General features: G+C 56.5%; 1 protein-coding gene and 1 pseudogene across 4 annotated transcripts; one reads left to right on the top strand and one right to left on the bottom strand.

The window, feature by feature from the left end:
• Positions 1 to 1,138: 1,138 nt before the first annotated feature.
• Positions 1,139 to 26,886, bottom strand: SLX4 (SLX4 structure-specific endonuclease subunit). 4 transcript variants are annotated; one of them, XM_075564361.1, is made up of 16 exons: positions 26,746 to 26,886; positions 24,202 to 24,240; positions 23,434 to 23,877; positions 20,657 to 20,908; positions 19,585 to 19,774; positions 18,451 to 18,666; positions 14,726 to 14,928; positions 14,196 to 14,512; positions 12,808 to 13,063; positions 12,346 to 12,446; positions 12,117 to 12,263; positions 11,031 to 11,200; positions 6,916 to 9,104; positions 3,596 to 3,698; positions 2,292 to 2,693; positions 1,139 to 1,841 (listed from the first exon to the last, which is right to left on the bottom strand). In XM_075564361.1, the coding sequence occupies exons 3-16, from the start codon at positions 23,822 to 23,824 to the stop codon at positions 1,490 to 1,492; spliced, it is 5,289 nt and encodes a 1,762-aa protein (XP_075420476.1). In that variant the 5' UTR covers positions 23,825 to 23,877; positions 24,202 to 24,240; positions 26,746 to 26,886; the 3' UTR covers positions 1,139 to 1,489. The 4 variants fall into 4 exon arrangements, with proteins under 4 accessions (XP_075420476.1, XP_075420477.1, XP_075420478.1 ...); XM_075564362.1 differs by having other exon boundaries at positions 12,346 to 12,434; positions 23,434 to 24,240; XM_075564363.1 differs by lacking the exon at positions 12,117 to 12,263 and having other exon boundaries at positions 23,434 to 24,240.
• LOC142422788 (uncharacterized) overlaps positions 25,472 to 27,564 on the top strand; it is a 25,599-nt pseudogene continuing 23,506 nt past the window's right edge.

Here is a 27,564-nt window from a genome sequence, read left to right as displayed (position 1 = left end):
CCTGAGTGGTCATGGTGGCCAGGCCACGCCCCAGGCTCACAGGAAGTGGGACAGACCCGAGGTCGCCTTAGTGCAGGCAGCACACTGCTGGCTGATCAGCTATAACCACGTCATGCCCCTCCCCTCGGGCCCACCTGCACCAGCGTGACCGGGGCCCCAGCTCCTTTGTAAACCCCATCAGGCAGACGGAGTGTGGTCACCGTGTCGGGCCTTGCTCATTTCCCGGAAGGGCCAGCTCACTCTCTCCAGGAACTGTGTTCTAGCCCTGGCGTGTACCAGGGGCATGGGACACGGTGGAGGGGTTCAAGAAAAGGGGCAGCTCTTTGCTGAGGTTCAGGGGGTCACTAGCTACCCACTGCTGCCACCCTTCAAGGCCTGATTTGGTGTCCCATTTTCAGCTCTCTCACCATGCCAATTCTCCCTGAGCCCGGGCACTGCCATACTGAGTCCCCATACCTTAAAGCAATGGTTCTCAACCTGTGGGTCATGACCCCTTTGGGGGGTTAAATGACCCTTTCACAGGGGTCCCCGATTCATAACAGTAGCAATGAAAATAATTTCATGGTTGGGGGTCCCCACCACATGAGGAACTGTATGAAAGGGTCGTGGCATTGGGAAGGTGGAGAACCACTGCCAAGGATGGTGTGCTCCCCAAATGCACTCCTTCAAGGGTCAAAGTGAGTCTGGGGTCCCCTACCTCCCCAAACAGCTCACCCTGAATTCGAGAAGCCAGGCTTCCTCCCGAGGGCCACCTTCCCTCCCACCAGCGCCCCGGCGGTGACTGGGAGGGGCTTTGAAAAGTTGGTGGAAAAGTAAAATAGAAAGCTAATGAAATTCGTCCAGGAACTTTTTGAAGTGCCACTCTCCCCCCAGCCCCCACAAAATGAGGTCTCTGTAGCGAGGCAGGTTAAGGAAACTCCATCTCCACCCCCGACCCAGCTAGACCCCATCTGATGCCTTTGGATGATGACTTCAGAGGCACAATGAAAGGGCCAGGGGCAGATCTGTCTCTGGAAGACAGCCGTGTGGACATAGGAGCCTGCAGGAACAGCCCCCCACCAACCAACTTCTGCAGACAGATGCAGGGCCCGTGTCCCCTCTGACCGTCCCGGAGCCAGGCACCTCTGAGGGATTCTGACAAAGCCTTTTTATTGCACTTCATACAAAACACGGCGCAGACACAGGCAGCGATGACATACGGACGGAGTGAAGCCAGCTGCCTCCTGCGGGCACTGAGGAAGGCAGAGCCGGTCCTGAGGGCAGTGCCCTCTTGGGGTCCAGCCTGAGGCCGGCGGGTGACGACGATGGTTGTGGGGTGGGTGGGCGTTCGGCTGCCGGGCAGTGGGATGGTGGTGCAAGGACACGTGCAGCCGGCGGCACACATGGTGGTGCTGGTTAAAGGCCCGGGCCGGTGGGCGCTGCCACCTTGGGGAGTGGGGCTCAGGGAAGGTCTGGCCTGGGCCCTGGGGGTCAGAGCGGAGTGCACCCCTCAGTCCTGCCCGTGCTTCTTCTTGCTCACTGGCCGCCGCCTCTTCTGTTCCAGTCGCTCCTTCCTGGCGGCGGCCGTGGTGAAGGTGACACACTGGGAGTCCAGGAAGTCCAGCAGCTTGCTGGTGGCCACACGGATGCCGCTCTGCCTCAGCTCCGCCTGCAGCTCGGCCAGCTCCAAGGGCTGGTACAGCAGCACCCTCCGGTACAGGGCCGGCTGGGAGCGGATGTAGCGCCACACGGCCTCCTGCGTGTCAGCCGCCCGCAAGGCCACCTGCGAGGCCAGGACACCCTCCTCACCCTCGTCGGCCCCTCCGGACTCAAGGGCTGCTCCAAACTCACCGCAGGCGGAGCTGGAAAAACACCCAGTCAACCGCAATTAGTGAAAAACCTGAGCCCGCCAGGCCCACTCAACCCGCTCACCCACCATGCCTGAAGGTACGCGACCATGAGATTCTGGAAGGCAGCCATGTGTCCCCATGTCTAGTGTGGGGCAGGGACAGTGCCCAGGGAGTCGCCTGTTCTCCCAGGCAGTCTAGCTCACGGCCCAGTCACACCCTCAATGGTCTCCACCAGCAACTGGATGTCATCGTGAAGACACTTTGGGCAGCCCCCTCAAGGACCTGGGAGGGTCTTACAGACTGAGGGGCCCAAAGACAAGCAGTGGGTGGGAGGGGAGGTGGCCTGCCTGCCTACATCTCCTATGGCTTCAAACTCAGGGGCAGTCATATAGCTCGCTACCTCAGTCTCAGCACCACCACCCCCCTCCCCGGCTCAGAGGACCTGCGTGCCCAGCCACTGACCTCTGTGAGCCCCAGGACCCATCACTGCTGACCACCGAAGTGGTTGCAGATTCCTGGGAGGCAGGGAGCTGGCCATCGTCATTTGGACCCAGGGCATCCTCCTCAGCTGGTGGCCTGGGCAGGGCTGGGGGGGCTTCCACAGGCTGCTTCCTTCTGCGCCGAGGGCTCGTGACCTCAGTGGGTCCCTTGGCCCTTTGGGTGATGTAGCCAGTGGTCACTTTTGGTGGTGGGTGGCCTCCTGACCTTGAGGTCTTAGAGGTCTCGGCAGTGGTCTGCGTCAGGGGCACCTGTGAGGATGGAATCTCGTCGTCCGAGTCAGACTCAAGGGTCTGGTGAGTGTACTGGAATATCTCCTTCAGCTTCAGAACCATCTGGCGTTTGGGCAGAGGGCGGACTCCAAACCTAAATCAGGAAGCAGGGGACACTCACCCACTGAAGCCACACACTCTCTACACGGGCACTCACCCACGCTCACACACCATGCCAGAAGGCACTCAGCCACGCTCACACTCATTACCAGTAAGTACACAACCAGTTTGGACTCTACACTGAGATTCATCTACACTCATTCTAACCTGCTCAGCCACAGCCATGCTCTACACTGGGGCTCAGCCACGCTCACCTTCCACCGCAGCCCTTAGCCCCCCGCTGTTCACTCCTCGCCTGCACTGAACCACATGCCCTCTCTCGGCTGGCATGCAGCCACCTGCTGCTCTGCATACTCCAAGCACTTCCCACGCTGTGGCAAAGAGCAACGGGTGACCAGCTCCTCCAACAAATGGCTTGGTGCTGGAGTCTGGCTTCAGTGAGCATGCACAGGCCCGGGCCCCTCCTAGCTGCCTAAGGCGGTGACTGAAGAGTAAGGCAGAGGGGCATTCTCACTTCGCTCTGAGCAGTGGCAGGGGGCCAGGTTCCCCTGGTCTAGGCGGAAGGGCAGCATTCACTGGGATGTGACGGCGGTCGGTTTTGAGAGTCAGGTCTCCTGACTTATGTTGGTAATCATAATCTGTAATCATGGACAGGAGACCAGTCGCCTGGGAGGTAACCAAGGGCTCTCTTCTCTTAGTTTCTCAGGCCTACATCCTTTGGGGAACAACATGTGGAGTGGGCACGGGATCCCGGGCACCCAGGACTCTGCCTCCTCCCTAGTGGGCCCCACCACCGGAGTGGGCTGAGTAGTCAGTCACATCCAGCTGGGAAAGCAGGCTGGGCCTGCTCCCGAGAGACCGACCTGGTGGGACGGTTCCGCCGCCGTGAGGCCTGGCACGAGGGGAAAGAGCCCCGTGGGAGCCAAGCACACTGACCTGTCCAGCTCTTTCTTCAGCACTGGGGTCTCCAAAATGGAATACCGTGGCATTGGTGTGATGGGTACTTTGGGAGGCAAGTTCTTCTTCCGACGGGCACCTTCTGTGTAGAACGGAAGAAACACATGGCTCAGCGTGCGGGGCCTGCCTGGAAGACCAGCAACTGCCAGCGTGGTCTACAGAGGCGGCGAGTCCCTGCCCTCTCACAGTATGTGTTTGGGCACGCCACGAGGACCGTGCCCACGGATGCAGTGCCCATGGCCCTCCTAGTGCACTTGACCAGAGCTCTGGCAAGCTTAGCACTGGTCTCATGCGGTGACAGCACGGATATCTCCCATGGTGCCAGAGAAGTCAGCTTTTTTTTTTTTTAACAATTCATTAATAAGTCAAAACCAATAACTCAACTGAAAAATGGAGAATAGAATGTTCCAGAGATGACAGGCAAACAGCCAATAGGCACAGGGAAAAAAAAGCCACGTCGGTAGCCACTTGGGAAAAAACCAAGCAAAGGAGATGCTGCTTTGGTGGTGCCGGCAGGCAAGCTCGGGTCTGCTTGACCTCAAGCCCACCATGCGCTCCCTGTAAGGACTGACAGCCGCAGAAACCCTCCATGGCGGCACCGGCGGTGGGTCCACTCGAGCAGTGGATGCGGCCACACACGAAACCTGTTGTTGCCGTGTCGCCGTGCTGGTTCAGAGTCGCCATGCTGGTTCAGATGGCTCTCCTCGCCCCAGAGGCGGGTTGTCAGGCCTGAGCAGCTACTGGCGGGCGTGAGCTACCGATTTCTCGGTGCTCGGCTGAGCGTTTTAACCACTGCGCCCCCTGGCCTTCTCTCACACCCACTCGGCTTATTTCCAGCAAGCCAGTCCCCACTCCGAGTCGGCCCCCACAAGGCAGGAGAGCACTGCCCCCTGGGCTCCTGAGGCTGGCACTCTGCGGGCGCAGGACGCGGCTCGCAGCGCAAAGGCGGCCATTAGGGCACTGTAACGTGGCAGTGAGCACAGCAGCCCTGTTCAGAACAACCAGAAAGTAGACCCAGCCAAGCATGCCTCAGTGCACCAACGGAGAGGCAAAACCGGTTCCGTCCACCCAAAGGAGCTGTTGTTTTTAGTTGGACTATTTAGTGTTGTTCTTATTTTTAAAATGTCTCTTTCAGTTTTCACAGCTCATGGCTCCATCCTCCTTGCCGTCACTGACCAAACACACCCGTGACCTCAAGTGGATTCTGACTCTCAGCGACCCTCTAGCACAGGGCAGGACTTGCTGGGGATGTCTTTACTTGCAGTTAGCAGCCCAATCTTAAAGCACGCCGCCACGGGGGCCCTTTAAAGAAACAAGGTGGTGGTGGTGTCAGGTGCCAGCAAGTCAGCTGTGACTCACAGCGACCGTGTCCCACGCCATCCTCACAACGGCTCCGTGTGTGAGAGCCCATCAGCCCCCGTGTCCGCCTGTGTCATCACGGGTCTTCCTTGTCGCCACCTCTCCACTTTCCCCAGCCGATGCCTCCCGGAGGCCCCAGAAAGGAATGAAGTTCTCACAGCTGCTCAAAGGGGGGAGGCAATGGTCTGCCAAGTGAACGTGAACATGAACCCGCCAATCCGTGGACACAGGGACACAGGACTGATGACCGTACTTCCTGCGTGACGTGCCCAAGTGAACAACATGCTTATGCCTACCGCGCTCACAGGAAGCTCACGTGTGAGGGGAATATGCAGTCGGCAGAAAACAAAACCCAACAACCCAGAACACAGACCCACAAAACAAAAACTCATGGTGCACATGTTCTTTGCACAAACTTACCATAGTCATTGTGGGATGGAGATGGGGTGGAGCGGGGAGGAGTGATTGTTTAAGGGGTACAAGCTCCTTTTGGGGAATGATAAAAATGCTCTAGAATTAGTGGTAAGAGTTGCACAACACTGAATATTCAAGGGGTAAGTTGTATGGTGTGTGAATTCTATCTCAGTAAAACTATGATTAAAAAAAAAACTAAATCAGTTATTTTTAAAGGTAACTGGGAAGTTCAGGGATTGGTCTTTAACTTATTTTTAGGATCACAAAACCATGTAAGGAAGACTCAGTTTCCCAAACTGTCAATCTCCAAGGGAGTATGCAGCCCTGTCTTTCTCCCATGGAGTGGCTGGTAGCTTTGAACTGTTGACCTTGTGGTCAGTAGGCCAATGAGTAACCACTAAGCCAACAGGGCTCCTGGAAAATGCCTTGAATTCGTGGTGGAACTGCCATTTGCAGGCCCCTTGAAGTCCACCTCAGCCCCCAGATGGGGGGAAGGAGCCCTAAGCTAAAGTTTTCAGGGCACCCCTGGGGTCTGGTTAGAAATGCAAATGCGCCTTCTGCCCTGACCTACCCAGAGAGACTGGGGTGAGCCCGCGAGCTCAAGGCCCCTCACACATGTGGCTCTAGCCACAGACAGGGCCTCAGGTTCCCTTCAACCCCGCTCCCCCGGCCAGCCTGAGAACAGGGCAGTGAGGAGCCCTAACTGGGGGTGAGGAGATGGGGGAGAAGGGGGGGGCGTCTTTCTTTCCTTCTCCCTTGATGCCAGAAGCCAAGGTTAAAGGGAGCTGTGGTTCGCCCTTTCCCGTGAGCTGTGCTCCTGAGTGTCTGCTCTGCTGAAGGACGGGTCCCAGCTGGACCTGCTCACAGAGGAATGAGGGCGACTGCAGGGCCTGCCCTGGCTCCACACCCTCGCCCGACCACATTTTACAAAATGAGGGTGAAACCCACGCCACACAAGAGGAAGCCTTCACAGTGGCCTTTAGGCAGTGCCACCCGGGTCTAGTTCCAGAACATTCCCTTCCCAGCAGCCACCACGGGCAGGCTCCACTCCTCCCCGACATCCACCAAGGGCTCCCTGTCTCTGAGGTAGGCATCCAGAAGGGGCCCCTGGTGCCAGGCTGCTCTCTCTCAGCTGGCTGCCCCCAGGGCCTCCACATGGGGCATGGTGCTTGGCTTCTCCTCACTTGGAGCGACACTTGGCCCTGCTCATCCCTTCAACTGCTGACCGGCACTGGGGTGGTGTCTACTTCCTGGCTGCTGTTTGCACTTCTGGGTGCACACCTAGGGCTGGCCCTGCTCATGTGGAGATCCAGTGGGGAAGTGCATGTCCCCGACCCCACAGGACACCTGAGGCCCTGACCATTGGCCAGGGTCTTGGCCTCTACGAGGAGGTTCGAATGGTGTTCTAGGTGGGGCCCACAGATGCCCAGGGGGCAGGCGTGTGCTTAGTGGGTGGCCCACTCATTGTGCCGAGGGCCTGTGTTTACCCCCACCCCTCACCGCGCACCTGCCCACCTGTTACTCACTGGGTGTCTCTGAGTCTCCTGGTTCCCCAGCGCAGGGGGTGCCCCGTCTCTGGGCTTGAGGAAGACCCCTTGGTGATGTCTCTCCGTCCCACTTGTCCCACAGCTCCGAATTCAGCCAGCTCAGCCTGCTAGCCCCGGGGGAGCTGGCCCCCGGGGACTGTTCAGGGGCTCCCCCTGGGTCAGGGCAGCTCCCTCGGATGGGAGTGGTGCTCAGGGGGCTGGGGAAGCTGCAGGTCTCGCTGGCCGGGGCCTCCTTTGGCCTGGGGCTGGGGCTGCTGGTGCTCAGGGGGCCTGTCCGCCCCAGGTTGAGGTGGTCAATGGGAGTCGGGGAGAGGGGCTCGGCAGTCCAGCTGTCACTGGGGGCAGGGAGCTCCTCTTCAGGCAGAGGGCTGCTATTTGCCTTCAGGGGGGCCACCCCCAGCTCATCATCACTGTCCTTGACTTCCACCACCTCACCCACAGGGGCCTGCCTCAGCCCAAGTGGCTTGGGCATCGAGTGTCGGCGACGTCTCCTCGGTGGGCAGGGGGAGAGACCCTGGTGGGGCTGAGACTGTTGACTGGCCGGGCTCCTGGCGGTGCCCCTCCCACCAGCAGAGCTCCCTGGGGAGGCAGGAAGGAGCCACGGCGGAGCAGTCTGGGGAACGAGGACTGGACGTGGCTCAGTGGCTTCCTTCTTGCCTGCAGCTGCAGCCCTGGGCTCCTGCACTGAAGTCCTGGAGTGCAGGCCTCGCGCCTGGGAGCAGTGGCGGCTCCTGCCGGCCAGTGGGGTGCCAGGCACCAGCCATGACCTGTCTGAGGTGCTGTCCTCCTCGGGACTGCTCTCCAGGTCACAGAAGAGCCTGCACCGCCCTCTGCTGCCCACAGACCCCCGGCTCCCGGATGGTGAGGGCATGCTGGCCCCCCGCCGCAGCTCGCCATCCTTCCCTGGTAGGCTTGGAGAACGCTCCAGGTCTGCGTCGATGTCAATGACGGAAAACAGCTCTGAAGACCTGGGGCTGACGTCCACCCCTTTCCCTTCCTCCAGAGAATCACTGGTCCCAGGTCTCTTTCCAGCCTGTGTCAGCTCCAGCTCCTCATCTGAATCCAGTAAGAGAATGACATCACTGTCCCTTCCCCCGGAGGGCGGGGCACCAGAGTCGGGCTGCGTGAGGTCAATGGATGTGGACATTTCTGGGGACACCGGGGCCGCTACACTTGTGCGCGCCCGCGTGTTGCTGCTTCTTCTGCCTCCACGGGGGCTTCGATCTGTGAGTGCCCGGGGGACGCCACTGCTCCGCCTCTGTTTGGATGGTAAGGCGGGGGACCTCTGGGAGACCGCCTTGGCAGCTGCACTCTGAGATCGGGGTGTTGACGGGAAGGAATCACCTGAGCGGTGAGCATGGCGGGGGGACCAGGGGGGACTCACACCCAGGGCGGGCTGTGGCACTGCAGGCTCCTGCTGGTGCATGGGGGAGCAGGGCGCCTCTGCCCCTTTCTGAATGACCGTCCCTTTCTGCTCCTCTGAGTCACTTGCTACCTGGGGAGGTGAAGAGTCTCCTTGAATGGATGAGAAGGGCTGTTCATAACCATAGTAACCGTCACTTGATTGCAGGCGGGAGTCTTCTCTCCTTCCTGCATGCAACCCACTGGAACAGCTAGAGGGGCTGGAGTACTCCGCAGTTTCCCTTCCGGCTTCATGTTTGGGGGTCTCAGAATCCTCTTCACTGTGGGGCTGCTGGAGCCGGGAGCCCGGGGCTGCTGACAGCCCCACACCTTCCCATCTAGCTAAGGGCTCCTCGCTTCCTTGCTTAGGCGATTCCTTGGGGCCTGCATCCTCCTCCAGCCGTGCTCCGACCAAGCAGTGGGTGCGGGCACACTCAGGAGCCAGACGCTCCCATTCGAGTTGGTCGGTGGTCTCATCTCTCTCTGCGGCTCTCTCTTCTCGGAGCAGCTTCCGCTGAGTAGCTGCAAATTCATAAATTTCTTCCATCTCGGCTTCATCCACATTTTCTCTGTCTTCTTCTGGGCCCTCGGGTTTCAACAGGGCCTCTGCTTCCTCTTCTTCCTCTACCCACACCGACCTCAAGACATCTTGGAAGGTGTCTGCTCTGCCCTCACAAGTCTCCTCTTCCTTCTCCCCGATGCCACTTGCTGCGCCTGTGGTGACAGGTGCTTGTTTGCACAGGTGGGCAAGCTCACTCAGGCCAAACCTGCAACACAGACACCTGGTCAGGAGCACAAAGAGGGCCAGGCTGGGGCCCCTTCCCTCCCCACCAGAGAGCATCCACCCTCATGGCCAGCAGCACCCCTGGCCTGCTGAATTCTAGAAACCAGAGACTGGTGATTCTGTCAGGCAGGGCTCATGAACTTCACTGCTGCTAGCCCAACAGGATGAACTCGGAGGGGTCTGGAGGTAAGGGTACGATGGTATAAACTGTGTCCCCTGAAATATGTGTGATAAATCCTAACCCCCCTATCTGGGTTAAGGAGAACTGGTGCAGTAAGAAGCCCAGGTGGAGCTGCTGGGTGAGTACTGGACTGCTAACCCCAAGGTCAGCAGTTCAAACCCACCAGCAGCTCCTCGGGAGGAAGATGAGGCTATTGGCTCCCATCAAGATTCATAGCTCCAGAAGCCTTCACGGGGTGCTGTGTGTCTGAATCAGCATGAGGGCAGTGGGGCCAGCCTGTCTTTGTTGGTAGGGCGTGTCTTTGGGCTGCCTCTTTTGAGACGGGAAGGAGCTACCCATGCAGGGAGCAGACACGGGGAGGAGAGAGGTGTCACGCCACGCGAGCAAGACCCTCCCCCAGAGCTGAGAGAGAGCTGTCCTCTAAAGCTGGTTCCCTTGACCGGGGCCCCTGGCCTCCTACGGAAGGAAGATGAGGCACAGTCTCTGGAACCTACAAGGTCACCAGGAGTTGGCGTGGACCCGATGGCAGTGAGTACGGAGTTTGAGTGGAGCCTCCTGAACTGTGGGAAAGCCCGAGTCTGTCTGCTGCAGCCACCATGGCGGTATTTCCTCCGTGTGCGCGAGGAGCCCGTGAGAAGGAAGCCGATGGGAGCAGCTGCCCGGCGAGGGTGTTCAGACACTGGACATACAGCAGCGCTGACTCCGCCTCCAGCAGTTGGTGGGAAAGAGGCCAGTGTACTGCCCTGCTGACGTGTGAGCACTGCTTCCACACCCCAAAGGCTGAACCCCAAAAGGACAAATCAAATGCAGTGCCATCGAGTGGGTGCTGGCTCACAGTGACCCTAGAGGACAGGGTAGGACTGCCCCCCGGGGGTTTCTGAGCCAGTTACTCTTTCTCCTGCAGAGTGGCTTATGGTTTTGAACTGCTGAACCTTCAGATTCCAACCCAACTCAACCACCAGGTGAAGCAAAGGTTTTACCCAAGGCTCAGGGGCCCTGCTAAGGGCCATCACTCATCACACATGGGGTGCAGACCAGACAGGGTCAGAAAGCTGAGCCTTCCAGGAGCTCCCGCCTCGTGGGACAACGCATGGGAAAGGACTGTGAGTGGGCTCTAACAGGGGACGTCCGTGGTGTGAGGGCGAGTGGCACTGAGACCCACCCTTCACTCCTGCCAGGGCCCCTGATGGCCAACAGAGGCACCCTGTCCACTACGTCATGCCTGGTCATAACTCAGGACTGGCCTGTGGCCATCCAGTCCATCCCGACTCCCAGCGACCCTGCAGAGCCGCACCACTGGGTCTCTGCGGCTGCCGTCTTTACTGAAGCCACTGCCTCATCGTTGTCCCATGGAGTGGCAGGTGGAGTCCAACCGCTGACCTCTTGGTGGGCAGCTGAGTGGACTCTGCCACCTGGGCCCCTTGACTTTGGATGGCCCAGCCTCAGCCTTCCTGCTGTACCCCCTCCTACTATCAACCTGCATGATGGGGATTCCGACTCACAGTGGCCCACCATGTGCAGTGCAGAAGGGCTCCACTCAGTTTCCGAGGGCAGACTACCAGGTCTGTCTACTGAGGGGCTGCTGGAGGTGGGTGGGTGAGTCCCCAAGGCCCCAACCTTTCAGCTGGGCATCAAGCACTTAGCTATTTGCCCTCCGAAGAACTCATCATCCCGAGTCCCGGTCAGTGAGTGCCAAGGGCTAGGCTGTCAGGAGGAGGGCGAGCTGACCTGAGGGCCAAGGGGCGCAGCATGGGGGCCAGGTGGGAGGGCACATCGGTGTCGGCAACATAGAGGTAGCGCAGGAAGTGGTGGGCCACCTCGGCACTGACGTCCCTCAGCAGGACACGATGGGTTCTCAGGTCCCCGTCTTCTACGGCCAAGAAACCGTCACTGTTTACCTATGGCGACACAGAACAGATAAGGCTTGTGGGGCACACAGGCATGACTTGGGGGCGATGGGAGGGAGGCCCAGGACCTCCTGACTTTCTCAAGTTCTCTCAACAAGCCGGGCGCAGGAACAGCATTTGCCAGGGCTGCCTTGCCGGCAGGCTAGGCTACAACACTGCAGCTGCCAACAGCAAATTAGGAATGGGTGCTCAAGAGCCCAGTTAGCTCCCGCAACAGATTGCTGGCAGGTGCGAGAACTTTCTGAGACACAGAGTGGGGTGGCGGTGGAGAGGAGCTCTGCCTTGACAGATCTCTAGAAAGCACTAGAACTTTCTGAGAGAGAGAGAGAAGCGCCCACTTGACAGATCTCTTGACAGGTCACAGAGTTTTCTGTGAGACAGAGAGAGGGTTAAATAGAGTAAGAGAGCAAAGAGGTCCCCTTGACACATCTCTGGAAGGCTGGTTCCTGCCAGCTTCTCAGTGTGGCCCTCAGGTCAAGTCATGCTAGAACCACGTCGGAGCAGAAAGAGCTCACTGAGGAGACAGTAGCCCTCTGCAAACAGGGAAACTTGAAGCATTCTGGGAAGAAGGGATTTCCACGGGACCGAACACAAAATCTGTTCTTACCCGACCCTGGTTCTTTCCCTCGCCTCACATGGCACGCCTGCGGGGACTCCCCAGGCAGCCGTAGCCAACAAGAAGGGAAGGAGCACCGTGCCAGGGCAGGAGGTGCGGAATGGAAAACCCACCCGCTCTGTAGACCTTCGCCGGTGCACAAGGCAAAGTTAAAGAGGAGCACAGCACGGCGAGGGGCGCGGACAAGGAGGCTGGAAGGGAGCATCTAAGGAGCCGCGGGACTGATGGGGTGGGCGGGGGAGAGCAGGGCCGACGGCGGAAGTCGCAGTGTGCAGAAGAGGCCACACGTACGTGCTGGATAAGAAGTGGGCAGCGTGCGTACAGCACAAATTTGTGGGCATAGAGCACCTCCCCGCTGTCCACCTGGAACTGGACGTCACTCAGATGCGGGTTATTGACCATGGCCCTGAGGTCAGCAAGCAGCAGGCCGAGGGAGAGCTGAAATGGGCAGTGGGGAGCTGTCAGAACCAGGCCACGTCTCTCATCCCCACACACACACCCTTGGGAGCCCGGTCCTTACCGAGGTGGCATCATCCCTCTCCAGACGTTCCTCTTTGGGTGTCAGGACGAACCCTGAGAGCGGTAGGCTGCCGGGCACCCAATCTGTGGCTGAGAGAGAGCCTGCGGGTGAGAAGACCGGCACTCTGGCCCTTTTGGGGAACCCTCTGGCCCATGCTCCAGGCAGGGGTGCCCCGCCCTTGGTCAAAACGCAAGGAAGCGGTGCCTTCCACCGCCAGCATGCCAACTTGTGAGCAAGGAGAAGCCGCCACCTGCAAGGACGGAGGAGCAGCCCTGGGGTTCCTGGAGGTGAAGCATTGGACTGCTCACAGAAGGTTGGTGGTTCAAGCCCACCAGCCACCCCTCCTGGGAAAGGAGGCTGGCCTGACTGCCACAGAAACCCTCCCTGGAGCTGCTAGGAGTCACATCAACTGCAGGGCGGGAAATGGGGGTGGGGGTGTCATTCAAGTCCCCTCAGTCTCACCTGCCTCTTCGCCCCAGCCGCCCAGGCCCCTGTTGCTGGGCTGAAGGCCCTCTCGGGCCAGGTCCACAAGGTCCTGCAGGGCCTGGCGCTCTCTCTGGCTGGAGGTGAGTGATGCCTTCCCGGGGCTGGCCTCCACTAGGCGCCCTCCAGGGCTTCGGCCTGACCTGGGATGGCTGTGGAGGCTAGCTGGCGGGTGAGCATCCAGCTGTGGCTGGTCAGGCAGTCTCAACGGGCTCATCGGCTCCCTCTTGAGTTCCTGGAATGAGTGAGAAAGCAGGCCGGGACTCTGTCAGCGTGACCCCGTTTTCGTCCCCTCACCTGACGGGCAGCTTCTATCAGGGCCAGGACCCTGCCTGTGGCGCCCAGGTAGGGAGAAAGGTCTGCTGTAGGGAAAGAGCGTGGGACAGCTAGAGCGCGTCCCTGGGCACCACCGTCCCAACAAGTCACCGACTCCTGGTGACCTGGTGGGTCACATCTGTTTCAATGTTAGCTTTTGATTGTGGATTAAGGTAGGGGTTTGCCTATGACACCATTGTTTGTTATTTGTTTGCACTATATCCAACAACTTAAACCATGTATCAAACAAACCTCTCGGTGCCTTCATATCCCCCCTACTCCCCACCCCCGGCTCTTGTAGGGTAACATCGTCCCCTTCCTCTTCCGGACCCCCTTCCCCTCCCACCACCTCTGGTGACCATCGGAGTCTTTTTCTTGATCCCCACCCGCCCTGTAACAGTGGTTTCGTGGTTATCTGTCCTTTTGTGATGGACTGACTCCAGTCGGTCGGTCCCCTGCCCTCCACGTCCTTCCGAGTCCTGCCAGAGCCGCCTCGTCCACGGCATCGCCATTCTTTAGCACGCACAGGATCCCCCTGAGGGTACGGACCACGGTTCAGGTATCCATTCTCCCACCGAAGTGCATGGCGCTGTTTCCGTCTCCCTGTGACGGTGACCCTGGGTGCGCGTGCACCTGTCTGCTCTGTGCCATGCTCCTGACTTCTGGAGGGCAGGTACCCAGGAGCAACACTGAGGTTCATTTGAAGTACATCCACAGGACTTTCATCGGGTGGACTTGAACTTCCACCTTCCGCTTACCGACTGAACTTGTGAACTGTTTGAGCCCTGCCCCGGGGGGTCTGGAGGCCCCTCGGGTGGATGGGCACGCAGTCCAGGACTACCTGGATGGCGGGTTTGGAAGGCAGATGCCTGGGCTGGTGGCAGAAACAACAGCAGGAGTCTGGGGGCGGGGCCTGGCCTGCACTTTAACCACTTTCCCCAGAAACACAGCTTGTGGGAAACAACTCCACTGGTACCTGGAGTCCCACCCCTCCTCACTTCCAACTCTCCCCAGGGCTGGTGGGCAGGTGTGTGCTGAGCGGGAAGCCTCACCTGGGTGGGCTGCCAGGGCACAATGGGCGGGACCAGGCTGGTGGTGTAGAAGGCCTCCAAAGCCCAGCTTCTGGTCAGAGAGCTGCCCTCCCACAGGAAGTTCTGCCTTCCCACTGGCAGCGACAGGCGCCAACTGGCACACTCGACCTCTTTTTCCAAGATCTGGCTGGTGGGGAGTGGTGGTGTGCTGGGTAAGGCCACGTCCTCCTCGGCCAGGAGCGTGGCCACGCGATCCTCCATCTGCCGCCGCGTGGCCTGGGAGTCCTGGACCAGTAGCGGGGGTGGGAAGATGGGGAGCTTCTTGCGGCCTCGCTTCTCTAGACAGAACCAGGACAGCATGTTTCAGTGGGGGCTCTGCCCACACCGCCTCACTCCTGGGCCGATTCCAGCCCACCTGCTCCCACCATCTCCCTACACCCCAAAACTTAACTCCCACCACACCTACCAGCTCCCATTCTTGCCCCACCCCCATACCTGCTCTTTCCAGACGCAGGCCCCCCCACGCCCCCGCCTGCTATCACCCCTGCTACCTGCTCCCAGCTTTATCCACTTAGAAAACGCGTTCTCCAGGCGAAGCGTCGGCACAGGCCGAGACTGCTCCACCTCCGAGCGGGACAGCGCCATGGCCATCAGCAGGTCCTCGGACGGGGCCTCGGGCGGGCTGACCTTCTTCCTTTTCTGGGACTCCTTCTTGATGGGGGCTCCTTTCCGTTTCAGAGTCTCCCAGTGGAGGCTGCAGAGGAGGCAGCAGCCGGAGGAGGCAGCATTAGTGAGGGCTGGAGGGCGGCCGCCCGGCTGAGGCCTGTCCATGCTCGACAAGAGAGCGGGCCGCCACCGGGCTCCTCAGTGAGGGTGACAGCAGGTGAGGGGTGCAGGGGAACACACAGCGTGCTCTGAGCAGTACATTCTGCAGTGGGAATTCCCACTGCCCCAGGGGGGGGGATCCAGACGTGCCAGGTCTGGCCTTTGGGGAGGTTCAAGGCCCTGGGGTGAGTGGCCTGTTGTAGCCTCCTCCTCCAGCACCCCTCTTCTAGAAGCCCAGTCCATGCTCTGCTTCACTTGTGGGAGATTTTAAAAACCAGACACGAATCGAGTTGGCCGTTTGGATGCAGTCCTGCTGGACCTACCCTGGCTGGCCGGGGGCTGTGCGTGGTGTGGCCTTGAGTCCTCAGAGCCTTGGTGCTGATACTCCGGTAAAGGGTCCGGGCGGCACAGCGGCTGCCTGCTCACTGGGAAGGTTGTAGTCTGAAGCGGCTTGGGGCTCGGGGAGAAAGACTGGCCCTCCGCCCCTTTAGTATCACGAACAAGGAAAGGCTGTCGGGCTACTCCACCCTTTCAAGGGGGTCGCTATGACGCTCTAAACTAGTGCTTCCCAAAGGGGCCGAAACTACCCTGTGGGGACCCTGGAGCAATCCTGGGTGTGTGTGTGGGCGGGGGATAGTAGCCTCAGCTACAATTGGGGAGCATTCAACATAAATAAGGGGGTGGTGGAAGCATACAGAAAGAAGGGGACAGGAGGTCAAAGAAGTGGGAACTTCTGATGGAAAACTCAAACCAGCAAACAAATGAAATGCATCGCCATCCAGAGCTGCAGTTTGGACTGTCGCCTCCCTGGGGGCTTGTCCTCTTCACTGAGGCAGACTTCACCCCGCCTTTCTCCTGCAGGGTGGCTGGTGGGGTCAATCAGCACTGAGTGCTTCAACCACTGTGCCACCAGGCCCCTTATGGAGCTCTACGCCAAGGGAAGCAACACCAACAAGGCCCCTGCTGGTGAGTCGGTTCAGACTCACAGCGATCCCACACGGCAGAGCAGAACTGCCTGCTGTGGTCTCCCAGGGCTCAATATTTCAGGATCAGGCAGCCTCCTCTTTCTGGTGGGCCTGGGCCTCTGGCTGGGCAGTTAGCCACCACGTGTTTCACAGCACTTCCAGGGCTCCAGGAAAATCTAAACCCACCCACTCCCCCCAAAACCCACAGCATCTTGTAGATACTGATTCCTGGCAACCCCCTTGGGCAGAGTGGAACTGCTCTCTGAGGTTCCTGATATTTTACATCTTTACAGGAGGAGTCAGCCTTATCTTCCCAAGGAGCAGCTAGTGGCTTCGAACTGCTGACCTTGTGGTTAGCAACCTACTGTCTAACTCACTCTGCCACCAGTGCTCCTTATGTGGACTTAAGTGACTCTTCGGTCAGTCAACTCAACAGCCAACCACTGCACTCAAGTGCTGAAATACAGATGAGTCCGTTGGCTAGGGACCGGGATGGCTCTCCTCCCGCTTTCAGCTCAGGTGGGGCCCTGTGTACAGGCCAGGAGGGGACACAGGCCCTCAGGGTGGCCTCCCCTGTGCTCTGGCAACTGTGCTTCTCTGCAGGCCTATTGTAACACACGTGCACTTGATTCATGCAAATGGTCTTAAAAATAGAATCCCACGGTTCTGTCTCACTGACTCTTTGAAGTTTCCCAAGCAAGTCTTCATATTGTTTTCATTGGGTGCCTCTGAGTCAATTCCGACTCCGGGCTACTTGAATAGGGTCACCTTGCCAGGGGCAGCCCGCAGAGCCACTGCTGGGTTCAAGGGCCAACTTCTCAGTCAGCAACCCAGTGCTTAACGGCTGCGCCTGCAGGGTGTCGGAGTCGTACATGAAGAGCATGAAAACTGGAAGACCCTGGGGTGGGAACCATGCTGCAGGAGATGTAAAGCTGGGGGAGCTGAAGGGGGTCACCAAATGCTTAGCCTCCCTTGTGGACACATTCCTGGCCCTTCCATAGACCTGGCTGCCTGACCCCTTCAAAGGCTTCACAGACGCAGACTGAACTCCTTCGGAGTCTAGGTCTCTTATCCTTCCCCATAAATCAGAGAGGGTTCTTTACCACTCCAGTATTATAAGAAGTCTTAAGAATCACAAAATGAAATAATAGCGATTCAAAATCATAATGCAGGCCAGACTTACTGTTCTTGGCGGAACCCAAGAGACTGAGGCTCCTTAGACACCCTTCACCCAGGACCTGAAGCCCACCCAGCCCATCACCCGACAGCCCGACAACAGATAGCCCTGTGAAGTGAACAGAAAACCCCGCGGGGAATGTGTTGCTCTGCACGATCTACCACACAGGACCAAAAGGGCAGTGCTTGCCCCCAAACAAGGAGGGGAGGAGAAATGGAAACGGGGAATCCAGGGAGGAAGTGGGAGGAGCGCCGCTCCACTGAGGTGATAGCCGCTCACGGTCACCAGACAAGACGTGTCACTGGGAACCAAACAAAACGTGTTAAATGGGAAGCGGATTTGTTCTGGAAACTTTCACTCAAACCACATGAAGAAAAAGTCCCGCAGGGTCTACAGCCTGCTGTTCAGGGGTCTGTGTGGTAGTTATATAATCATTTGTCAATTTAAGGATTATGAATGTTGGGGTGGAGTCTAGCCGGTCAATCAGATCATAGCCAGTGAGGCCTCTGTCTGGGCATGGCCTTCTCTGGAGAATTCTGGGAAATCCGGTATCTCCTCCTTAGAGGCATGAGAGACTCTAGCTCACTGCTTCACTCCCTGGGAGACATTGCGGAAGACAAGCCACATGGGTGCAACCAGACCTCTGAAGCCAGAGAAGCCACAGAGAGATCCCCACCAGCACTGAGATGCTTACAACAACACTGGACCCAAAGCCTTTCTACCCACTGGCTTGTGTTTGCCCTGCATTTGGCGTCATTACATGTGCTTCGTGAGTCTGAAGAGGACTTTATAGACTGGTATCAGACATATGGGCTAACATCAGACTTACGGCCTTGGACTGGACTGGGATGGTTTCTTAATGTACAATTGCTTTTGTATATAAACCTCTTCCTTAGAAAGGGGGAACTGATTACAAGGATCTACATATAACCTCCTCCCTGGGGGATGGACAACAGTAAAATAGGTGAAGGGAGACATCGGGCAGTGTAAGATATGATAAAATAATAATTTATAAATTATCAAGGGTTCATGAGGGAGGGGAGAGTGGGGAGGGAAGAGAAAAAAATGAGGAGGTGATTCCAAGGGCCCAAGTGGAAAGCAAATATTTTGAGAATGACGGGGGCAACAGAGGTACAAATGTGCTTGATGCAATGGATGTATATATGGATTGCAATAAGAGTTGTATGAGCCCCCAATAAAATGATTAAAAAAAATTTTTAAGCCCTCTTCCTCATATACATATGTGTGTCCATGGACTTGTTTCTCTAGTCTACCCAGACTAACACTGCCTGTGCATCCCTGGGCTCACCTGGGTGTGGCAGCGGGACTGCAGTTCCCCTGGTGCTGGGCGGTCTGCACCCGCACCGCCTGCAGCAGGAGCTGGGGGCAGACCTCCATCCGGTTGGCACATTGCTTCAGGTGGCTGCTTCTGCTCTGCAAGCTGAGGAACAGCTTGCCACAAATGGGGCACCCCGGGATCTGAGGGGCGCAGGGTCTTGATGCCTTCTCTGTCTCATCCAAGCACCTGGAGGGAGATGGCAGAGAAGACAGCCGGCCTCCTGAGCAGTGCCCACCGGAGCCAGAGTCAGCACAGCTCCACATCCCCCAGTGAGGATGCCTCCTGGCAGGGCCGCTGTGTGTATGAGCCAGCCTCCAGACACTCGGCTGGGGTGTCTGTTAGCAACGGTGGCGACAGACGGCACAGGCAGATTTAACTACGCGTTCGAGATGGCTGTCCATGTCCACTCGGAGGAATGTACCCCAGAGAAATGAGAGCATGTGTCCACACCGAAATGCACATGCAGACGTCCACACCACTCGCTTCAAAAGGAATGACATGTGGAATGGGGCTGGGGACCCTCAACTCACGGCCGACGAGGGAAGCAGCACTTGTAGACACGGACTTGGGTTTACAGCCAGAGCGGTGAGACGTTAAACTTCTGTATTTTCCAGCCAATACCACAAACCAAAAACCCCACCCCCGAGGAGTGGATGAACAAAATGTGGCCTCCTCAAACCACGGTCGACACTCGGTCCTAAGGACGGAGGCTCTGACACACTCTGACGTGGACGGGCCTCGAAGAAGCGAGGCTGAGGGAGTGGGAGAAGCCAGATGCCAAAAGCCACCTGCTGGAAGGTTCCATTTACCCAGAAGGCCTAGAACAGGCCAGTGGACAGCATCAGAATGGGAGTGATGGCTTAATGTGAGTCTCCTGGGGGGGGGGGAGGCGGACAGGTGCTAAAATGGACTGAACAAACCCAACAACCAAGGGCACGAGCGCCTTGGAAGGAATGACCGTCTGATATGTGAGTCCGGCCTCAATGAGGCTGTTGGAAAGCAAGCACGTGCAGGCCGGTACTGGGGGAGGGGGTGGGGAGCAGTCCAGGCTTCGTCCCTCGGCCGCAATTCCCAGTGGGCTGGCGGCAGGCAGGCTCTTCCTACCTGTTCACGTGCTGCTCCCTCCGAGTCACGGTCATGGCAGACAGGTCCTTCTGGCAGATCTGGCAGAAGAACCACCCCTCTTGCTCCAGGCCCTCTTCACGGGCAGGTGCTCCTTCCTGGCCCAATGCCTGCTGCAGGGCCAGGGCCACCTCGGCGTCGCTCTCGGTGGCAGGGGACCCTGACCCACAGCCTGGGGAGAGGCAGCGCATATCCGTGAGGACAAGTTGCCAGAACACAGTTAGCATGTGGAACCCAATACCCACCTCTGCCCCGCAGGCCTGGGGCACGGGCTCGCCTGGCCCATGGCACTGCCCAGTGAGAACCAGCATTTGCAGAAGCACCCAGCATGGGACTCACGAACCCAAATGAGTGCTGGGCATCTGGGGAGCCTAGGAAATGCCACTTTGGACTCAGCAGGTCCAGTCAGAGCCAGAGTCTGATTTTTTTCCTCTTTTTCTTGTTCTCACTTCTCAGTGAGCGTCAGGTAAAGGTTTATGGGCAGATCAGGTTCCCATTCAATCATTCATACATTGTTTCATGCCATCGATGGCCGTACCCCAAATGCACCTCCCTCAGTCGACTGCTTCCTTCCTGTGTTTCCCGTTTCCACTCCTCCGCCTTTCCCCCTGGCTCCAGCCTTCTGAACTGCTGAACCACCCTTTTCATCTCAAATGGATATTCTACCTCACTAAGACTTCCCTGACCCATAGAGGCCTGGACCAGACATGTGTCTCCTGGTGGGCTGCAGACTGTCTGTCTTCAGACTTTTTCGTCAATGGCAGTCTCGTGTAAACCTGTCCTATCACTGTGCTGGGAAACCACAAACATCATGTGACCCACTTGATTGCAGTGTGCTTTCTTAGGCTGATCCGCAACCACACTGTGGTATTATCCGGGAGGTCTGCCCGGGCTTTGTCACAGAGTGAAGGCGCAGGAGATTCAGGGAACGCTTCATTCTCCAGACACAGGGAGCTGACAGAGGTATAAGCCACCTGGCAGGGAGCCTTCCTAGAGCAAAATTCATGTGACAGTGGGTCCTCCCTGCCGGCCCTTTTCTAGACCGCTAGCTCACCTCTGTGTAGAAAGGGAAGCGCTCCATTCTCCACCATCCTCTCCTCTGGAGGGTCCGTGGGCGAGCTGTCTGCCATCGCAGCCTCCAGCAAGCACGCCTCCGAAGCGTGTTTCAGACGGGTGGGGTGTGCTCGCTTGAACTGCTGCATTCGCTGGAGGACCAGTTCTGCTGTCCGTGGCCTGGAGGGGCTGACTGCAGGGGCTGTCGCCAGCCCGGAAGCAGGGGTCTGGGCGTCACCCCTAGGAGCACCTTCTAGAGGAGAAAACACGCCATTGTTTCTGCTCCCCTGGAACAGTGAGACCCAGACTTCGAAGAGGTGCTTCACTAACTAACGTAGGTACGATCGTCAAGTCGGAATAGGACTGACTGGTTATTGGCAAACCTCATTGCCAAGCTTCTAAAAAAGTCTCCCCAAAGTTTGCGGCAAAATTCCATCGATTCTATTTTTCAGTGAACTTCTGGAAGACCCCTTGTGGAGACCAGGGCTTTGAACCAGTTCCGTCATGCAACGGCATCGGAAGGTAAATATAATCAGAAATGTAAGCGGTGGGCGTACGGGAGCAGTAACTGGAACGAGGAACATTATGGGTCAAAGACCTGGCATGGGAGCCCGGTGGAGGAGACTGAATTATTGCCAGGACCGTGGAGGGCACTGCACATCCACAGTGGTGCGGTGGCCACCCTCTTGAATGGGCACCGCTGTTCCCGACTCTGCCGCTCAGGAGGTGTGGCTGCCTTGCAACGCCTATGCTAAGAGGGAGAGGGAGAGTTTCTAGCAGGGAGAAGATCCGTTATCCTGCCCTGTTCCCGTGGCTGCTCTGCTTCACCCACATTCTGCAAATTCAGAGCTGCTCCAGCGTCGCTGCCTCAGCCATGGCTGAATCAGGAAGAACTGACGGAAGGACGCATGTGGCAGAAAGGGAGGCTAGGGAGTGCCTGCTCGTGGTTATGGGGTTACTTTTGGGGGTGAGGAAAAGATTCTACAATTCGACAGAGGTGCTAGTTGCACAACCATATGCATTTGCTAAAAGCCACTAAATCAGTGTAAAGTGGTGAACTGTGGAACGTGAGTTATAACTCAAGTTATTATTAAAGAAATATTAACAACAAACACTTTTCTCATCCTAGATCAGGAGTGCTCCTTTAACTTGGGGTCTGTAGGTGGCCTTCAAGTCTTATGGCCTCTCACGGAGCCCGTGGAGGGTCCCTTTTTGGCAGGGTTCGTGTGGGTGCAGTTTTCTGGACCACTGTGCGTGCGTCTTTCCATGCAGTCTCCCAACATGAGGGACGGAAGGACTCCTGTTTCAGCATCGGGGGAGCCTTACAGCCGTCCCTGTGCACACCTTGATCCAGTCACCTGGGAGGAACTGCTGACCACACTAGAAGTAATATAACGTTAAGCTCTGGGAGTGAAGGGAAGAAAAATGTAGAACTGTGGGTTCCTGTGGGAAACTGAGAACAGGAAGAGAGGGTAGGCAGACAAGTGCTTTATTCTCATAGTTAAGCAGTCTGGGAGGCCGTTCTGGGTGGAGCGAGGCCTTCACACTTGTGAGTTAGAGATGAGTCCCAATCACATTCTCATAATCAAGAATAATCCCCACTATATCCTCCTATCACAGTGCTGCCTTAAAGTCACCGCTTACAAGCACATGGCTGATTGCTATCTGGCCAGCAGCTTTGTCTATCGGCGCAGACACGTAGCTATTGCTCACTCTGATGAAGGGACAGTCACTCCCCCTTATCTGCCCCAACACTGGTGTTAGGACATTCCTCCAATGTACTCAGGGACCTCTAGGGTTAGGGTACAGGCCTCTGTGCTACGTATGTGGTTACCTGTACGGGGGCTTGCATGTAAGAATACATTTTCTCTCTCCCCTGGACCTGGTTCCAGAGACCATGGAGGGTGAGCACCCCAAAACTTTTGTCTGCCTCTTAATCTCTTCCCTTCAATTATACAACTGTCCCTTAGGACCCATCCGGATGTGGGCTGGATCCCACAGATTCCCCCAGATCCTATAAAGGCTGGGTTGGTTTCAGTTCAGTGTGAAGGAGGAATCTGGCTTACAGCATCCTAAAGGCCACAGAGGGGCACAGCTGCTTAAAACACACACACACACACACACACACACACATTCAGAGATAGAATAAAGGATGTGGGAGAAAGACCTGAAGACCCTACTGGGGCATAAACCAACATGTCACGCTTCTAAGAGGGGGCGTAAAAATTTTCGCAGAAAAATGAAATCAAACGACAATGGAATTTTCCCAAGAATGTTTGGAAGCCCCCCTTTCTATCTCCTTTGTGATAGCCAACCCCCAAACTAGCTAGCTTCTTTCAACAGACTCACTTTGGAATGAAGAAAAAAAAAGTAGTGCATTATTTCCACGCTCTTGTAACTCCTGTCAACAGCATACCAAAAACATTACAAAAGCATTCTGAAAAAGCAGAGGGTCCCAAACATAATCATGTGAAAACAGCACACAAGGCAGTTAGATGAATATTATTCATGACGCTTGTACAAGACTCGCCAAAGGATGACCCTCAGGTTGACTTTTAAAAAAAAATCACAGCCACATTCTTCGGTCTCTATTGTCTATGGCTGCAGAGACAGTGTGATCCCCAAAGCCAAAAATATTTACTATCTGGCTATTTTCAGAGAGCGCTCTGACCATGGTGTAAGATTATACAAATCAGCCCTCCTGACCATGGTGCAGGATCATACAAATCAACCCTTGTTTCCTGTCTAAACATCCTGGCAGTGGTTCATGCCTGTTACCTGTTTGGGTATTCTGCACATGATCCTCAAGCACAGGCTGGTCTGCAGCAGGGGGAGGTGCAGACGCGGGCACAGGTGCGGGCGTAGGATCAAGTGCACAGCTCTCTCCATTCTCAGTGGGTGCAGGGTCTGGTTCTAGCAACTTGGCTATGCCTTGATTTTTAGCCTGAAAGGTCTGACTCCTGGGTTGCTGTTTCTTCCCCTTTGGACCTTGAAGAGTCTTGCTCTTGGCAACGGTCTGTCTGGGCCTTTTCTGTTTGCTTCTTATCTGAATGCTTGAGGCCTTTGACTTCTTCTTTTCTCCTGACAATTCCTTGGGTGCATTCTTCTTCACCCTTTGGAAAAAACTAGCGCAGAGCTCCTTAAAATCGTCATCTGATTCCTCCATCATCGGCCAGGAGTTCAAGTTGGTTTTCAGAGGAGCGAGGGTTGACCTGGATGCCGCTGCACAGATGGAAAAGGAAACTAAGGGTCAGCTGGTCCCTCAGGTACCCTGCTTCAGGGGTTCTCCTCCTCCTCCCTCAGACGTCCTGCTTCAGGGGGGCTCCTCTCTCCTTTTAACTGAGATGCCTGAAGGGTTTGGACAACTGAGTCACAAGTGTCTTCTGCTACCCAGTAAGGATTTAAAACATCTTTCTTCAAATCAGGCGTAGGGTCAAACACTATGTTGGAAGCATCCCTCTGTGCTGGTCCCCCTTTGAGAGAATGTGTTCTTGTCCAATAGATGTCTCGGAAGTACAACACACAGGGATGTGCTGCTCAGCTCACCATGCCGATTCAGAATGGCTGGTCCGTTTCATTTCGCATCTGTGGGAAAGAAAAAGCATCAGAGTGCCATGTATTTCAGGAAAGTCCAAGAGCACTTGGGATGTGGGGAAGTCTGCCCAGGAATACTACCTGTTAGATACTCAGTGCAGCCTGGTGAACACAGACTGTCTATTCCATGGAAACTTGTCCAAGCATATCCTTCCAGGGGCAGAAGAATGCAGATTCTAGAAGCATAATGTTTTTACTTGGTAGTGGACTGGGTTATAAGTCAGGTTGGTAACCACAAAGTTAGCAGTTCAAATCCATCAATTGCTCCCCCTGAGAAAGCTGTATAGCCTCTGGAATCCTGGGGAACAGTTCTCCTCTCCTAGGAGTTGAAATTGACTTGATGGCAGCAGGTTACTGTTTTTACTGAAATTTGGTAAATAAACTCCATGAAAGAGAATCTTCCCATGAAGGTTAGCTCTAGATTCAAAACTAGCTCCTACACACACTTAAGGAGTTCTGGTCATCCAATAGTTAAGCACATGGCTGCTAATAGAAGGGTGGGCAGCTTGAACCCACCCACCACTCCAAGGCCTGCTCCCGTCAAGGCAGTCTAGGAAGCTTGATGGGACAGGAAGGCCTACTCTGTCCCACGGAGTCACTCTGTGTTGGAATCAACTGGTTGGCACCAACAACAATTTGGTTCAAGGCAGGGCTTTGAATTGGTTCATTTCAGCTCCCTGGCCTGCTGAGAACTTGCCTATGCAGATATATAGCTTTCAGATAGGCTGAATCCAAGTCTACAGTTTCATATGAGCCCCAGGTGATTCCTTTAGGTACATGACAATCTTCTGGGGCTCTAGGAGCTTTACCAGGTCCTTTATGGAAATGGATTCTGCCCACCATGGTATTCATCATGGGATTCATCAGGCCCCCCTCCCAGTTGCTTCACATGTCTTTATCTCATTTAGGCTTTACAACAAGGATCCCCGGTGACACAACATTTAAGCACTTGACTACTAACCAAAAGGTTGGCAGTTTGAATCGACCCAGAGGTTCCACAGGAGAAAAGACCACTCCACCTGCTCACGTAGATTACAGTCTAAAAACTCTACAAAGCAATTCTACTGTCACATGAGGCGGCTCTGTGCTGAAATCAATTCAATGGCACCTAACAACTATCAGGTGAGAGACAGATGAGGCTTCTCCTTCTGTAAAGATTTACCATCTCGGAAACCCACAGCTGCAGTTCTACCTGTCCTACCTCTAAGTGGGAATCGACCCAATGGCGATGAGTGTGAGTATAAGGTGGAATCAACCCTCATGCCTCCGTAGCAAAGAAACAGCACAAGCAGTGTGAGGAACTGGCTCAAGTTCATGCTGCTTTTGAGGTTGCAAGACCCATCTGGGTTCAGACGGCCAGCTCTGACATTTTTATTCATTTAGTTATGAAGTGAAGATGGGCTTCATGTACGAGTGAGGTATAAGTACATCACATGTAAATATAAGCACAAGGGCACAGGCCTAGCTTGTTTTATTTTGTCTGTGGCGAGTGGGGGCTGCTTGCTAACAGGTAATGAACAGTGTCGATTTGTTGTACCCATTAGCCGCAGAGTTTGGTATTAATGGGGAGAAGTGAAAGGGGTGGGAACAGCAGAGATCAGTTCAGAGGCCTGAAACTTCGTGCTAAGCAAACTGGATTTTCATGCTGTTGGATGTGGGAAGTGAATGGAACCAATTCCACCTCTTCCACAACTGCATTGAGTGGCCACATCTCTGTTGATGCTACTCTTAAAAAACAGTCCATCTGCCGCTGTTGTCAGCATTCTCAAACGGGATTCAGGGGGACCCAGTGCTGGGGAGTAGAGCTGCTTTATGGGGCTATCTTGTTTGTCATCTTTCCGGAGGAGCCCCTGGGGTGCACACAAGGTTAAGTGCTTCATCTACTGGCCCCAGGTGGGGTAGTTGGTATCCCCTGGGGGGGGGGGGTGTTACCTAGCAAGACAGGCCTGGCGACCTGAAAGTTCACAGCTTGGAAACCCTTTTGAACGTTTGGACACTGTACATTTGGGAGTCCCCATGAGTCGCAATCAACTTGATGACAATGAATAACAATCATTCCAGAAGAAGCCAGACTCGCCAGGTCTTTCTTCCGCCAAGCAGCCGGCTGCATGCAGCCTCCAACCTTTAACTGAACAGCCCATAGCACATAACGGCCCCTGTCCGACTCCTGAATGCGCTCAAGCCTTGTTGCTCAATGAAATGAGGGATCCTCCCCAGCTGCAGGTTCCCACGGGGGTTCTTACCACGACCACAGAGGTGCGGAATGAATGGGTGGGTGGGGACAGGTCGAGATGGAACAGGCCCTCCCTCCTTCCCGCGATCCAGTGTCCCACGAGGGGAATCGGGGACCAGCCAGGGGAGGAGCAGTTAAGGGCTCTGGCGGCTGGAAGCATTTCGATCGCGGTGAAAACTCCAGGCGCCAACGGACTCTTGGGCCGTGACCACCATAGAATCCAGCTCCACCCCCTGCCCCCTCGGCGGGCCCTCTTCACCCACCACGGCTGCCGAGACAGGGGGCCAGCGAGGGCGACGGGCGAGTACGGTCCGACTGACAGCACCTCCTCCTCCCGGGCTCAAGCTCCCGGCTCTAAAGCGCGGCTCCTCCTACCTCCGCCGCCGCCGCGGCGCCTTCTCGACGGAGAACGACGCGCGTGCGCGTGCGCGTGCGCGTGCGCCGTGCGACACCCCCCCCCCCCCCACCCCACGGAGAGCTGAGCGTGCGCCAGCGCGGGAGGCCGCGGAGGCCCGCTTTCCCAGGGTCCTCTGCGGCCCCAGTTCTCGGCGGAGAGTACTTCCGGTCTGCTGGGGGCGGGGCGGAAGTGCAGTTCCTGTCAGACTCCCGGACCGAGCGTCGTGCTGAGGCTGCGGCCGGTAGTGTGTGAAGGAGTCCGGGAGCGACGCGGTGAATTGGGGGCCACTGTCGCAGACTTAAAATAAGGTTTGGTCGCGTAGTAGCTCGCGCAGGAAATGTGAGGGAATCCAATGGCGGCCCCTCGGCACACACCTTCCCCGTGGGGCTGGTTGGGTCCTGGCCCATATGGATCCCATGTCGGACCCCCAAAAAAACCCTGCTCTGTACCACCCGGTCCTCTCGCCACCGCAGCCGGGTTTGAGCCCGTTGTTGCAGCCACCGTGCGAATCCATCGCCTGGAGGGTCTTCCCTCTTTCCCCCTTACCTCGACCGAGCCTACTATTTATTCGCCAGGCACTGGCCCCTCCTGAGAACCTGTCCAGATTTCAGGTCTCACCATCCTGGCCGCACTTCAGGACACTGTAGTTTATTCTGGTGGTCCAGTCTTCGCCAACGCCGTCGTT

This window comes from Tenrec ecaudatus, chromosome 12 (genome assembly GCF_050624435.1).
Source record: "Tenrec ecaudatus isolate mTenEca1 chromosome 12, mTenEca1.hap1, whole genome shotgun sequence".
Lineage (NCBI taxonomy): Eukaryota > Metazoa > Chordata > Mammalia > Afrosoricida > Tenrecidae > Tenrec > Tenrec ecaudatus.
The sequence above is the reverse complement of the archived record's forward strand: the minus strand, read 5'-3'. Positions and strand labels throughout refer to the sequence as shown.

Bases quoted from the DNA above. Each gene is read 5' to 3' on its own strand.
- SLX4 (XM_075564361.1), bottom strand. From the start codon at position 23,824: ATGATGGAGGAATCAGATGACGATTTTAAGGAGCTCTGCGCTAGTTTT. The intron at 18,667-19,584 runs GTAGGAAGAGCC...ATCTCCCTCCAG, and splicing joins AGGGAGCAGCACGTGAACAG to GTGCTTGGATGAGACAGAGA. The intron at 1,842-2,291 runs GTCAGTGGCTGG...GTGTTTTTCCAG, and splicing joins GGGTCCTGGGGCTCACAGAG to CTCCGCCTGCGGTGAGTTTG.